Below are 14,788 nucleotides of genomic sequence, written 5' to 3' on the forward strand. Positions count from 1 at the left end.
TTATTAGCCCATATTTCCAAGACAGCACATGGTTAGATAATGTCAAACAAAATCCAAGCTCTTGGCACCCTTGTGTACCATAAACAAAGAGCACAGCTCTTCCACAGCACAGCACAGCACAGTGGAATAAAAGATAGTATTCCTTGCAAAGAAGGAAGGCCCACAGCCAGGGAGACAGACCAGGGACAGACTGCACTTGCTCCCGGTGTGGAAGGGATTGTCACTCCCGGATTGGCCTTTTCAGCCACACTAGACGCTGTGCCAGAACCACCTTTCAGAGCGCGATACCATAGTCTTTCGAGACTGAAGGTTGCCAATACAAAAAAAAGTTAAAAAAATTTAAAACTTCAGCTAAAGATGTATGAAGTGCAAAATGCTGCTTACTTCTTCCTCTTCTTCTTCATCCTCTTGGTCTTCCTCCTCCTCCTCTTCCTCTGCCAATGCTTCTGCTTCAGCCTGTATATCTTCTTGTTCTTCGTCTTCATCTTCAGGACCCAGTTCCCAGCCATGATACTTAAAAGGTTCTGTAAGACCAGAAAATAGCAGAGGTAGGGTTAAAGCCTCTGTATTTCCCAGTATGATCATGAACTCTGTGTGTGTGAGAGCACACACACAAGCGCACTACAATCCAGTTGCCTTTTAGTCAGTTAAAAACAAACCCATCAGCCCTAATAACAAGCTTCATGCCAGATGCAATTTGGCCCCACCATCCTAGAATTTTTTATAACCTTCAAATATCTCCTTGTCCATAAGAACATAAGAAGAGTCCTGCTGGATCAAGACAGGGGCCCATCTAGTTCAGTTTTCTTTATCTCACAGTGACCTGCCAGATGCTTTAGGGAGTGCTCATGATAACAAATTTCCCATATTCTGTTGCCACTTGGATCTGGCATTCAGAAATAAGCTAAATCTAAAAACCCAGAAGTTATATATAGTCACCATGGCTTATAACCTGTGATGGACTAGAATTAATGTAAAAATGATTATGTAAATTACTTACGTTCCATAGCCTGAATACTCTGATTTAGCAACATCTCTGGAGTTTGCCCTTCAATTTCTAAATCAGCAACCAGAACTATAGGTGTCTCTGTGACTGCTGACTCCATTTTTTGCCAAAGATTCATAAATTGGTTAATCTTGCTTTTAAATGGCTCCATTTCCGGTACATCTGGGAAACCATCCTCAGGAAAATCAGGAAGTTTGACACCTGAACCAATCAAATGGCATTTTAGAAGACAGTTTATGTAACATACAAGAGGATAATTTCAAATGATAACTTCTTTCTCGTCGGCAGCTTGTTATGGATACTGTCCACCTTACAGTGCAATCCAGCCCCTGACTTAGGCCAGCACAAGTCCCTTGCGCTGGCCCAGGAGGGTTGCAAACGTGCTGTAAGGGAGGAAGCCAGGCCAGCGCTCAGAGAAGAGCTGGCCTGCAGAGGCCAACACAAGCCTCTGCGCCAGCTTCCTCCAAGCACCTTATGTTGACCTGGCTGTGACACAAGGCTCTGAGGTAGGCAGGGGGGGGCGGGCAGGTGGTGGGCGGGGAGTGGGAGGTGGGGCTGGGAACTGGCAGTTATGCCGGATCCCAACCCTTGTTCCCGGGGAGAACGGAAAGGCTCTAAGTCACTCCGCTCTCCTTGAACTTGTGTCACCTCAAGAAATGGCGCAAGTCTGAGGAGACCCATAGGTGCCAGCGGTCCTCACCCAGAGGTAAGGGGAAATGTTTCCCCTTGCTGAGCCACATTTGGCCCCTATCCTGCGCTGGATACAGTGCAAGCCTCTTGGCTTGCCTGTTCCAGCGCAGGATAGGACTGCGCCCTTAATTATTCTCATCTAAGCTTCGGTGTTGCCTGAGGCAGCCCTGCTGCCTCTCTATGCTTTCTGGACATGTGAACCCATGCCACTGGCCTCCTTCCCTGCTAAGCAGCCATGGTGGGCAAGGAGAAGCTGAGCCCATATCCTGCTCCCTTACCCTGCTCTCTGGCACTGCTTCCTGCCTACATACTGTCCTGTTTGACACATGCTGGTTCTGCTGGAGCTCAAATTAAGGGGGCCTGAGGCAGGATACAGATCACTGGGCTCCACCTCTCCTTGCCCACCATAGCTGCTTAGTGGGTAAGGAGGAGAAGGTGGTGGCACCCACTTTTTTTTCAGTGGTGTTGGAAGAAGAGGTAGGCTGCCGTTGCCCCAGCCCTCATCCTGTTCACACTTAGCCAAGGGAAAAAGGACCAGAGAGTTGATTGAAGCTGTTGGGTGGTTGGAGGGGGGTTGCGGACAGTGCAGGGCGCAGGACACCCTTCTTCATTTCACCACCCCAAATCTTTCCCTTGAAGTGAGCATTTCAGTCGCCTCATAGCTAGACCAGTCCTGCTTCTAAACATAACTTTATGTTTAATAAAGTGTTTTTCTGGCTAACTTAGAATCCTTTTTGCAATTGTAAATGCCAAGTCTATCATGTTAGTACATGGTACAACAAAAAGAAAATTAAAAGCTATCCAGTTACTTTATTAAATCTGCATGTTGTTATTTAATAACAAAGCAAGCAAATTCAAGCACATAATTCTTCACTCCAGACCTGGTTTTCTGAGGAAGAAAACAAGGATCATGTAAATCAGTGCTTCTGAACGTTTGTCTCTGCTGTACCACTTCACACGGTCCACCTTTTTGAAGTACCACCAGAACTACGTAACTGATGATGATATCATTGCCAGTCACTTCTGGGTTGGGAGACCAAATGCAATGTGACAAACACCAGTAAGAGGCTCAGGGTGGACAGGAGGGTTTTTTTGAGAGTGGAAAAGCATGCTTTGGAGCTCTGCCTGCTGAGCCAATCATCCTCCTACTGTTTGTTGTGTCACATTCCTGGTCTTGCTGCAGAGTGGCAATCTAAACATTTTGCCGAGTCCAAACATTTTGGCAGGAGGGCCACATCATCTCTCTGGCACTGTGTCAGGGGCCGGGGGGGGGGAATTAATTTACATTTAAAATTTGAATAAATTTACATAAACAAATATATTAGAGATGGAAGTTATATGAATGAATGAAGGTCTTGCAGTAGCTCAAGGCCCCTAAAAGGCTTTGCACAAAACAAGGCTGGTCTTGCTTTTGCTGCCACTGCTGCATCACAGACATGAAACGGCAAGTAGTGGAGGGAGCTCTCATCCCACAGCTCACACAAGAGGTCGAACAATCACCCTCACACTGATTGTGTTGGGTCAGTGTGGGCTCCAGCAAGTCTCTGGAGGGCCAGAGGCTCCTTGGAGACTGGGGGCTCCCTGAGGGCCAGACTGAGAGTCCCCGAGGGCTGCAAGTGGCCCCTGGGCCGGGTTTTGGGCACCCCTCATGTATAATAAGCTGTGCAACTTGAGACCTATATTTTATTTGAAGGCTACCTATAAGAAAGAAAGATGACCACTAACCAAGTTCAGATGCAACACTTTTTGGTTTGGAAGGTTGCAACTCTGATGGTTGGTCTTCTGTTTCAACATGTTCAACTGAGTATGTGATGGCTCCTTCTGCTCCATAGGAAAGAATCAACAAATTTCAAAATATTAAAGGATAAGTATACAGGTACATAGACAAAATATGTAAAGTACAGGTTGAAAAAGAAGGGTTGATAATCTAAGAGTTGTAAGAATAAAATAATTAAAAGCAAGACTTCAAAAGCAGCAGAAGGAAAAAAATTGCTACTGCCAGAAGTGTCCTGGGGCCTAATGGCCCCTGTGGTTGGATGACGCAATGACATCACCTTTCTGTGTCACCACATTACCCCTGCAACTGCACCTGACACCCTCCCCTGCTTCTGGAACAGCTCAATTTTGAAGCCAAGTGGAGGCGAAGGAGGGCATGTGGGCCCAACTTTGCAGTGCTTGCTATCTTAAGTAACGAGTTCTGTGCTCCCTGCGAAGACCCAGAGAGCTGCAGAGGGCGGGTGCACCACCCCAGTTGCCCCCATACGCTACTGGCCTTTCTGCACCTCCCTGCAACCTGGAGCCCAGGACCCATCCCCGCCCCGGTCATCCACTTCATATGCTACTGGCTACCACTCTGGGCAGTGTTTTACTGTGGCTTCTGCAGTTTGGGAATAAGAATCAAAGTAGGGTGCTAGTGTTGTATTAGTATGGCATATCGCTGGCATATGGTTTATTTTTCTGATCTGTGGAGTTTGTTGTTCGCAGTTAACATGGTAGGCTTGTTTAGAAGAGATATCCACTGAATTAAATTGATAGTGACCATTAAACTCAGCTCTTATCTAACATTATACAGACCATACATAAATACTTTTGAAAACTTCTCTAGGACATCATTCAAGGCTGGAGTCAGGTAGGTCCCATCAAGAGGCTGTGAAGCCCCAGAACCTCATAAGAGGTCTACCAGCGTGGAGCTCTGACAAGCCATCACTGAGGAAGAACAGCAGCCATTGCTGATTAAAGTAAAGATAGAGTTCCCTGGAATGGATGAAGTAAATAGAATCCCCTTCTCTCTTCCAACATTTTGCATTCTCCTCTTTCTGCCTGCTCATTGCAGCACTGTCATTCACTCGGGTGGGTAGGTAAGCAAGGGGCAACAATGCTGCAAGCAGCAGTCACCACTGCCTATAAGTTTCTTCTGCATGGTGATGGGGACTGGGCCCAATGTTACAGGCTAGTGAGCAAGCAGAAGTTGTTCCCTGACACCATCACTCATTTGTTCTGAGTAGGTGTGGAGGCACAGAAGGACGTAAGAAGTCAAGGGGGGAAGAATGGGCAGGCAACTATTTGAATGCATGTTGCTGGGGAACCTTCCAAAACTGGGAACTAGCCTGGTCTACACTCTGCATTAATCTTCTTTAAAAGAATTAAAATTCTTTAAAATTCTTTAAAATTCTTTTAAAATTAAAAGAATTAAAATTCTTTAAAATTTACTCTTTACCCTGGGAATCATTTTAGGCAAGAACAATGCTTTACAATCACCCCTAAATGGGATTCCAAAATCCATTTCCCTAAATCAATGGTTCTCAAACTGGGGCATCATGATGCCCCAACCTGAGAGCCCTGACCTCTGCCTCCTTAAGGGGCAGGGTAAGGGGGAAGGCAGCAACATGACCCCAGGATTGTGTCACTAAAGGGGGGTGAAGGGGGCTTTTCTTACTTGCAGAGGGCTGGCTCAAGGTCCTGGAGTTGCTGGGAGCTCCACACAGCCCTCCACAGGGCTCCCCGAGTGTTAGAATGTTGAAAAAAGTGATCAGAAGCCACTTTTGGTTTCGTGATCACAACAAGGAAATGGCTTCTGATCCCCTTTTTTCAACATTCTAACACTTGGGGAGCCATGCAGAGGGCTGTGTGGGGCTCTCTGCAACTCCTGGACCTTATGCCGGCCCTCTGTAAGTAAGAACAGCCCCCTTCACTTCCCCCTTTAGCAGTGCAATCCTGGGGATCATGTAACTGCCTTTTTCCCTACCCCTGCACAAACTTACTTCAGGAGATTTATTCCCAAGAAGTTTGAGAACCCCTGCCCTAAATCAATTTCACAATTGAGTGCGAATATAAGGTAAAGATGTTATAAATACAAAGATGAAAAAAGAGCATAATAGCAAACTGAAGAAGCCATCCAATAACATGCTTCTGGAAGGCATGCTATGTGTTTTAGGAGAGAAGAGACCATTTTTATTTATTTTAAACTGCTGCAAAAGTCCTGTCTACTAAATATACAGGAATAAACAGACAAATAAAAACAAGAAAATGTTCATCAAAAGCAATCTAACCTGAAGGAGGTTTCTGAGATTCTTTGGACTCAGCAGACTGCCAGGCTCCAGAGGGCCGCGATTCACCAAATTCACTCATAGATTCCATCGATTCTGTGATTGAATGAATAAACTATTCAGTTGATCACTATTCTAAATAAACTGGAATTCCCTATTTGGCAGTGGTTTTTCAACCCCTGCAAATTTAAGTCCCAAAAATGATGTGAAAAGCCTCCTTCACTTATAGCCCAATCCTATCTAAATTCCCACATTACGATGCAGCAGTGCTGGTGTGTGCTATGCTGAATTCCATGGGGGAATTTTGGCTGCTGGAGGTCTCCTTGGAGCAAGGAGACATTTGTCCCCTTGCCCTGGGGTTGAGCCCAGCTGCCAAAAATGAGTCAACTTGGAGTGGCACTAGCACAGGTCCCCAAGTGATCAATGCAAGTGGATCGGGCCCAGGAAGGGAGTTAGAATACAGGACAAACCAGCACCACTGATCCTCCCCCCCCCCACCAGCTTGATCTGCCCACCTGCTCCATCTCCTCCCCATTCCACCCTCCCCCTGCTCATGTCTGGTGGGCATCCAACCAGTGCTCCAGCTCTCTGCACTGTCATAAACTGCTTTATAGCGTTTTTACAACAGCATGTGCTGGCAGAACATGTGTTCCACAGCACAGCACTTGAATAGAACTGGGCCATCAGAGCCAATGTGCAACTTGCCAAGAAAGCAGGCTAGCAGAACACGGAAGCAAATTCCTGATACAGACCACTGCTGCAATAGTTGTGATGCAAGGATTTGCTTTGCTGCATTAGCTACCACAGAAGACAGATTAGACTTCATTCCTTACTTCTTACATTATGAGCCTCATTCAGACCTTCAAGCCTTTGTGATAATGTCCTTTGCACAATGGCATATTGAATAAGGCCCTGAATGTGGTCTGGTACAAGACAAATGGCATCTTATGTGAACCAAATGATTGCATGCATTAGTCTTATCTATGTGATTCATCCTTTTTAAGAGGTGGGAGAAGGAAAGATCATGTAGATTGGGCAAAGCATGAATACAGTTTACATATGATCCAACAATTCATATAAGACATCATTTGTGCGACATTGGATGCGGACACTCCTAAGGCCCGGTTCAAAGGCCATTACTCCAGTCCAAATATCTGAACCAGTTTACAAAGAGCTGTATTAGGAGGAAGGAATATGGAAGGAAGGAAGGAAGGAACATGGAAACGAAAGACAATATTTCAGTTTGTTCCAGTCTTTACTATCTAAGTGACAAATGTTTGACACTACAACCATTACACAATTTCACTGCTTAAAAATAGTGCTCAAGAGAAAGAAATTTAAAGCATAGAAATAGAAAAAGGTAGCACACAATTTATTGTGACAGTGACAAGAACCAACTGTATAAATCCAACCTTTAAGTTTTAGTTTAGATGCAGAAGGTTCAGTAGGCAGTAGCATTTGTTCTGATTCAGACAAAGACGGTTGCTCTAGAAGATCCGTGGACTCTGTAGGCACACAAACATACAGCCTGGTGATATTCAGAAGCCATTTTGACTCTTCAGACAGAACTTAGAGAATGTTAGAACTTTGTACAGGCAGCCTGCATTACTGCAGATTCGGAACCAGCAGATTTTATCATCCATGGGTTCCGAACCCACAAGTGGGTCCAACTTGTACCTTCTGGAGATGACAGGAGCTATGATCCCATCACATCCAGAGGACCTTCTGAGGGTTGGGATGTCTCCCCAGCCCTCAGAAGGCTGAAAATTGCAACTTCTGGTTTTCAGCCAAAAACTGGAAGTCACAATTTTCAACCTTACAGAGGCTGCACAAGGGCTTCTGAGGATGAGGGAAGTCCCCAGACTAGAGCACAGCTCTGGTCAGGTTCGGAGGCCCAAATCTGCAGATTCAATCATCCATGGATTTTGGTATTTGCAGGGTTTCTGCAAACGGAACACCTGTGAATACCAAGGGTATCCACCCTATTCATTAAACAGTCCTGAGTAATTATCTTTACTAAGAATTATTAAGAATATTTATGTACCACTTGCTATCACTTCAGAAAGGCATGTGACGGAATAACACAACACAACATTATTATGGGGTGGAAATACAAATAAGGTCTGAGTATTGATATGCCAATGGTTATGTTTGAACAGAACATAGAAATACTAGAAGGATCAAAAGAGAGGGCAGCCATGTTTAAAACTTGGGGGATCTGAGCTCATCTTTTTTTCTTTCTAATGTTTCTTTTCTCCTAAACATATTTATAGCACATCCTATGCTCACAGTATTGCAGCATTTTGTCTCTGACTATGTAGCTTTAATACAGATTATCTGGGCCTTCCAGTGGTTGCTTGCTGCAGTTGATGTGAGGAGGTGCCGAATAAGGAGACAGGAAGGGAGGGCACTCCCATATTATTGCTCAGGTGCCTTGTTTTGCAAGGATGACTCAGGAATGCAGTTTTCCCCATGGGTCAACTATATGGAAAACACATGTACAAACTGATCTGAAAAAAATCAAAAACAGCAGCAGCCTAGGTTTCTTATAACAAAACTCTAGACTAGGCTGGTTATCAGTATAGCGGAGGGGACTGAAATCTGGACAGTGGTAAATTTCCAGTAATTCTTAACATCTTGCCAGTGCCTCTTCCATTGCTATTGTTGCAGTTTTTTGAATTACTCTTTCATGCCAATACTTTGATGTATTTTCACGATTAGGGTAGAATTTTGTTGGAGGCACTATTATTTTATTTTATGCGTTCACTATACCTGAGATGAATACATTGGTTTTCCTTTAGGTCTGGACATTTCTAGCCCCCATAGCCCCTTTGGGATGCTCCTCTGATGTTCTTTGTTTGAAACACCATCCTAAAATGACACATGTGCTGAATTTGGATTGTTTTTTGAAAAGGCAAAAGACAGATTATAGACTGGGACAAGAGGGAGAACAACCACTCTAATTCTTCTGGTCCCAGGTCCCTCCTATTGCCTTTTCAGCAGAATGGGGAGCCAGGAACAGGGACAGGAGTGGGAAGGAGCAGCCAGAGCCCAATTTATGACGGTGGCTACGAAAAGAGAAAGGAAGGAGGAGCAGACAATTGCAGAGATGGACTAATACTGGGTGAAGGGTGGGGAGAAGAGGTGCAGATGAAGCTGAAGAGGACACTCCACCAGGTAACCGCTCTGCAACTAACAGAAATGGCAGTGTGCCAGCCTAGCATGATTCACTGCTGCCCAAATTTGCAAATAGGTTTATTACAAAACTTCTAATATTTTATATGCTTTACCTCTCTCTTCAGCAGATTCTAGAGCTTCCAATTTCAACATTTCTTGCAGCTCCCTCCTGAAATTAGAGGATTACACAGATTTGGATGATAACAGAAATGCAACAATCCAAACTGGGTGTTTGAGCCATATCATGATATAAGCCAGGGGTCTCCAAACCCTGGCCCGGGGGCCAGATGTGGCCCGCAAAGTGCCTCTATCCAGCCCGCGACCAGCCTCTGATCCCCTGAGAGCCTCTGGCCCAGTTGACCAAACATAATCAGAGTTGTGCTTGTGGAGTGGGGGAATGGGGGTCCATTTAAGTGTGTGCTTTATTTCTTGGGCTATGTTCATGCTTGAAGAAGTCCTGGACATTTGAACCCATTCATTCATCTAAGTTCTATCTCTAATGTATGTATTTAAATTTTATATTTATTTTTTTTACGGCCCTCGACACCGTGCCAGATGTTTGATGCAGCCCTTCAGCTGAAAAGTTTAGAGACCCCTGATATAAGCCATAGAGAATATATCATATGCTATTTATATCAAAAGCAAAACTTTTTTATTTTTCAAAACCTCATGTATGTGACATTTTACCTTGTTTCTTCTTCCTCTTGTTTCTTTTTTAAAATTTCATTTGTTAGCCTTTTAATAATATTATCATCAATTTCTTCCTTATTTGCTAGGTATAATCTGTTTAATAGCACCTTTCCTGCAAAGTAATGGGCAACTATGTCATGCATTACATTTTAATACAATTGCTTGACTTTTAAAAAAATTAAAGCATGTTCATACATAATTGACACATCTTTCTTTGTAAAATGTAGGAAAGGACAGGGCATAATACTAGGGCTAGCTTTAAGCCAGTTGGACCAATTGCTCCCAGCTGGGCCCCACACCTAAGGGTTCCTCGTATTAGGGTAATCTAGTATGCAATTTTATATTAAAATATGCTTGGGTTCATTAGGTCCATTAACTCTCACACACTTTTAAAGTGTATGTTTTGATTGCTTTCCATTCACCATAGAGATATAAAGTCTAAAAAAGATAGATATAAATAAAAAAGACAGACAGACAGACAGACAGACAGATATAAAGTCTATCTCTAAGATACTACAGACCCTCGCTGTGAACCTGGGGACCTGTAAAAAAAAAAAGTTTCAAATTGGGCCCCGCACTCCTAAGGCCAGCCCTGCATGATGTTAGAGATGAAGTAAGATGCTGCTCTTAACAAGTGAGTTGGAGAACAAATGGTAAAAATGAATGCAAACACTTCTGCACCAAACATACATAAAATTTGTCAGTTTGTATATAGGCATCAATGGGTTAAATTTTTCAAGTAGGAAAAAATAAAATGTTATGTTGAGAATATGAGTGGTGCATTTAGTTCATACAAGTGCAGTTGTGTCTGGGTCAAGTTAGCTGCTGCTGGAATCCAGAGAATGCCTGAACTTGAGATGTACATGGCAAAATGCCTGCTCCAAAAGCACAACACTATTATCCCACAAGACTTTCTTTCTGGGCACTTCCCAGAACAGGGTGGTGATGGTGATGCTGGTTAAAAAGGTCTAAAAATAGGCAAAAATGAAGGAAAACTCAAGGATTTTTGCTGCAGTGCCAATAGTTTCCCCCTATAGTTGGAGAATTCTGTAGTTGGAGAATTTTGAACAGAAAAACTGACAGAGAGGAATGGGTTCAACAGCCCTTTCCCTTTAATATCTACCCCTCCACTTAAACTTGCATCCTTCAGAAGTCTGCTTTGGGTTAACACAAAAGTGGAAAGAACTTACATGTAATGCATGTTAACATCTAGTTTAGCCTTAACATTATTGAACATTTCTAATCTCCTACAGAAAGCATCAACACAGAATATTATTTTTAAAGCAACAAGAAAAAAAATCACAAACCACTTAAAACTACCTGTAGTCATCAACTGGGAGAAAATAAAATGACATGAAAACTATGAGTAATGCATTAAGTACTAGTGAAAAACTGCTTTAACTTTAGGTGTTCAACAGTAAATATTAACCAACCAGACTGTTCAGTATTCTTCAGACAAATCAGAATATCGGGTAGGAGTCCTCTTTCTAACAAAACTGCCCAGTGCTCTGGCCATGCAGGAAAATTATCCACTACCCATCCTCCTTTTTCAGAAGCACCAGGATATCTGTCCTTGTTTGTCTGAGTGAGCTGTAATAGATTACTGAAATTAACAACATATTCCATTGTTGGATATTCAGAGCTCTTGGCTAGAATAATGATAACTAAAGTGGAAAACCTTTTCTTTGCAGGCATTTTTCTTCAGTAATGGATTTATTATCCTGAGCTGAAAGTTTTCTGAGAACTGTTGCTCAAAATTTGGGGTGGCTGGGGGCTGGAGACATGCTCCCTCAGCTTACTCTTTTGTCCTCACTGTTTGCAGCAACAACCGTGATACTCCTCCTACTGTCTGGCACCAGAAGCTCCCCTCAGAATGATTTAACAATATTACATCACGTCATTCTGAGGGGCTTCTGGAAAAAAAAAATGGGGGTCCAGCAAGACTGACAACTTGAGTGAGGATTCACATTAAGGAAAATGTAAAGCTGCCTATTGCTATTTATTTTAAATCAAGTAACAACTCTCACATATTTGCCAATAAAAAGACCCTCCCCTTCACACCTAATAAATGGAGTCATAGATTACCTTAAATTGAAAATGTTCTTTGGAGCAGGTCTGAGGAGAGGGGAGTGGGGGGGGGGGGCAAAGAGGCCCAGGTAATGAAAAAACAAACTTTACAATACAAAACAAATTGAGGAAGGAGTTCCCAATCAGCCATCTTTTCCTGAACCCAATGCCAGCTCTCAATGGCCCGCTCTGGAGTGTAATGCAAAATTGAGTCATTATATAATGTTTTACGATTTAAACATTTCAGTATTCGTGACTTTAATCATTTTTAATATGTTTTTAACTCCCATTGGCTGGAAAGGCAGAATAAAAATGTTTTAGAAATACATACATACATACATGTGTGCATGTGTGTGTGTGTGTGTATTGGGGAGTGGGGAATTTAGAATAAAGAACCAAAAAAGAGTAGCGTTTAAGAACAATTTTAAAAGATGTGGCATATGAAAGTTCTCATTTTAACATTTCTGCCCAACGTTGCATATACGCAGCAGGGATCAAACAAGTATACCTGTGGGCTGGGCAAAAATGGGCTTAATATATGAAAGTTCTCGGTCCAACTCTAACTCCATTCCATTTATGCTGAGAATTTTTCAACCAGCACTCATATTTTAAGGCCATCTCAGAGTAGTAATTTTTTTACCTCAATAATAAATAATTTTAAACATTTACAATCATATAATATAACTGATGAAACAGAATTTATCAGGATGTCTGATTCTATCCACTCAGGCTTGAACTGAAACACTGCATTTCTGTTTTTCTTTTCCACCATTAGCGCCATAGGATCAATTAATGTTCAATTAATGGAAGCAGATGCTACAATAAGCTTGGTGCCACTATCAGGGGATACAAAGTTTCTTTTGGGCACCATCCCTAAGGGAGTGGAGAGCAGGCAAAATGAGGCAGGGGGAGGGTGGCAACAGCCAGAAAAGCCTCTGGAGCCCAGGTCTATTCACTCAGTACCTAGACTTCCCACTTACCCCAGCCTCCCTCTTTCAGACTCCACAAGGTCAGCTGAGATCCCAGGAAATGTCAAGGTCCCCTCTTTTGGTACCTGAGGCCCCCCTTTCGACCCAGGACCCAAGTACGATGTACCCCCTGCACCTCCCACTTAGAGGCCCTGAGTGCCATACAACTCTTTGGTTGCTCTGTTTGAGATAAACCAACATCGCTACCCTCTTGAAGTTATAATCCTGGAACAGATAAACATTTACATCTGTGTAGAAAATATTAGATCTCAATTTTAAACTAATCTATGACATTCTTTAGGGAATGTATATTTCATGCAGAAAAACCCAAGATTCTAAGAAGAAAATTTGTGGATATGCACATTGTATTAAACAATGTATTTGTATTAAACAAAACCCTTATAAGCATTAGGTTTTTTGTTTGATACTGGTGCTTTTACCTCTGTAACAGCTTCCTCTAATGCATCAGCATATGTTTCTGGCGGCAGTGTTATTGGCAACTGCAATGCAGCTTCAATCGCTTTCTGTACTATCTCTTGGACTTCTGGGTGGTCAGCAGTTACTGACAAATCTGATGGTTTTACTGACATATCTATGTTTTAAAAAGCGTAAATATACAAATGAAGTTAATAATGTACTTATTTTACCAGATATATATAGTACTTTCCGTGTAATGCACTAATAAAGCATTTTACCAATGATACAAAATACAGCTTGTTAATATTCTAAAATACAAAATGTCATCCAGTGCTGTTCTATGCCTTGGACAAATCCTATTGGGCCTCACCGCCCAACATGTTTTTCGCTGGCAGTGTCTGCCACAAAATGGCCATAAAAACGTGGCACAAGTTCAAGGAGAGCAGAGTGACTTGAAGCCGCTCCGATCCCCCCAGGAAGGGGGTTGGGATCTGGCATAACAGCCGGATTCCAAACCCACCTACCGCTCCCCACCCACCCACCCACCCCTGGGGTCGCCCACTGCCTGTCTTCCTCTCACCCTCTCCCTGCCCAGGAACGCCTCCCTCTGCTCTCCTGCCCACCCCAGAGCCTTGCGTCGGCTCAGCTGGGCCGACGCAAGCCTTGCAGAGGAAGCTGGTGCGGAGGCTTGTGTCAGCCTCCACAAGCCGGCACACAACTGAGAGCCGGCCTGGCTTTCTCTTGAGGAGGCGCAAGGGACTTGCGCCAGCCCGTGGGCACCTCAGGATTGCACCCATATGCAATCAAATGATGATGCAAGAACATGGGACTTGCTTAGATTAACTCACAGCAACACCAATGTTGTAGGAAAAGCACTGATGCCAACACAAGCCCACCATAGTGGCTTGAATGGCCCAAGCACAATTGCTATTGCTAGAACCATCGCTGAAAACTCTGTCATTACAATAGTGAGCATTATGATTGATGCATAAATAATACCAGGTTGTTCATCAGTCTGGGATGGGGACACCTCAGTCTCATCTTCTTCTTTTATGGTATCTAAAACAGGCACAGAATGAAAATAATACATTCACTATTTGTTTCATATCAATGGTTCTTCCAAGCCCAGAGCATCCACAATTTGAGGAGGCCACTTGGTGTGTCTCTAATCAATCAGCAGGTGCACTCAGAACAGTGACTCATGTTGAAACACAACAGGCAAGTTCCTTTGAGGGCGAGTACATTCTTACACACCCTATAAGTACATGTAGTTCAGTGAAGATGGCTCCACATTAGTTCATAGGTAGCAAAGGAAACATAAATGTCATCTGCATTTTGGATAAGGAATATTCAAAAAAACCCAACCCCCCCATGTTTGTAAATTTTTTTTTTAACTGATCCTCTCCAGACTGAGACGATACAGTTCAGCAACAAATCAATTATGAGAGACTGCTGACCACTTTTAACATCTGAGAAATTAACACATTAAATTCAGGATGTCTGAAGAAGAGTTCTGACTACCTAAATATCAGTTCAAGCTTAGTCTCACTGTGTTAAATAGGGTTTATGTTTGAAATTTCCAAATAAAAAATGTAAATTGCAAGGTTTATTCCAAGTAAAAGGCTAAAGCCAAACAGTGGCATAGCTAAGGGATCTGGCAGCTGGGAGCACAAATTTTTTTAACACCCTGTAACGTCCATGGCGGGCGGAGACCCCGCCCCTTGGTG

General features: G+C 43.1%; 1 protein-coding gene across 1 annotated transcript in view; it reads right to left on the reverse strand.

Moving 5' to 3' along the window:
* AK9 (adenylate kinase 9) overlaps positions 1-14,788 on the reverse strand; it is an 88,100-nt gene that overhangs the window by 41,360 nt on the left and 31,952 nt on the right. Inside the window, exons 15-24 of the mRNA XM_066613332.1 lie at positions 14,061-14,120; positions 13,085-13,236; positions 11,043-11,199; positions 9,607-9,721; positions 9,033-9,088; positions 7,155-7,247; positions 5,746-5,838; positions 3,422-3,517; positions 1,001-1,207; positions 385-524 (exon numbers count right to left, since the gene is read on the reverse strand). Of these exons, the coding sequence (XP_066469429.1) occupies positions 385-524; positions 1,001-1,207; positions 3,422-3,517; positions 5,746-5,838; positions 7,155-7,247; positions 9,033-9,088; positions 9,607-9,721; positions 11,043-11,199; positions 13,085-13,236; positions 14,061-14,120 (1,169 nt within the window). The remainder of the gene's footprint in view (positions 1-384; positions 525-1,000; positions 1,208-3,421; positions 3,518-5,745; positions 5,839-7,154; positions 7,248-9,032; positions 9,089-9,606; positions 9,722-11,042; positions 11,200-13,084; positions 13,237-14,060; positions 14,121-14,788) is intronic.

Source organism: Tiliqua scincoides, chromosome 1 (genome assembly GCF_035046505.1).
Source record: "Tiliqua scincoides isolate rTilSci1 chromosome 1, rTilSci1.hap2, whole genome shotgun sequence".
NCBI lineage: Eukaryota > Metazoa > Chordata > Lepidosauria > Squamata > Scincidae > Tiliqua > Tiliqua scincoides.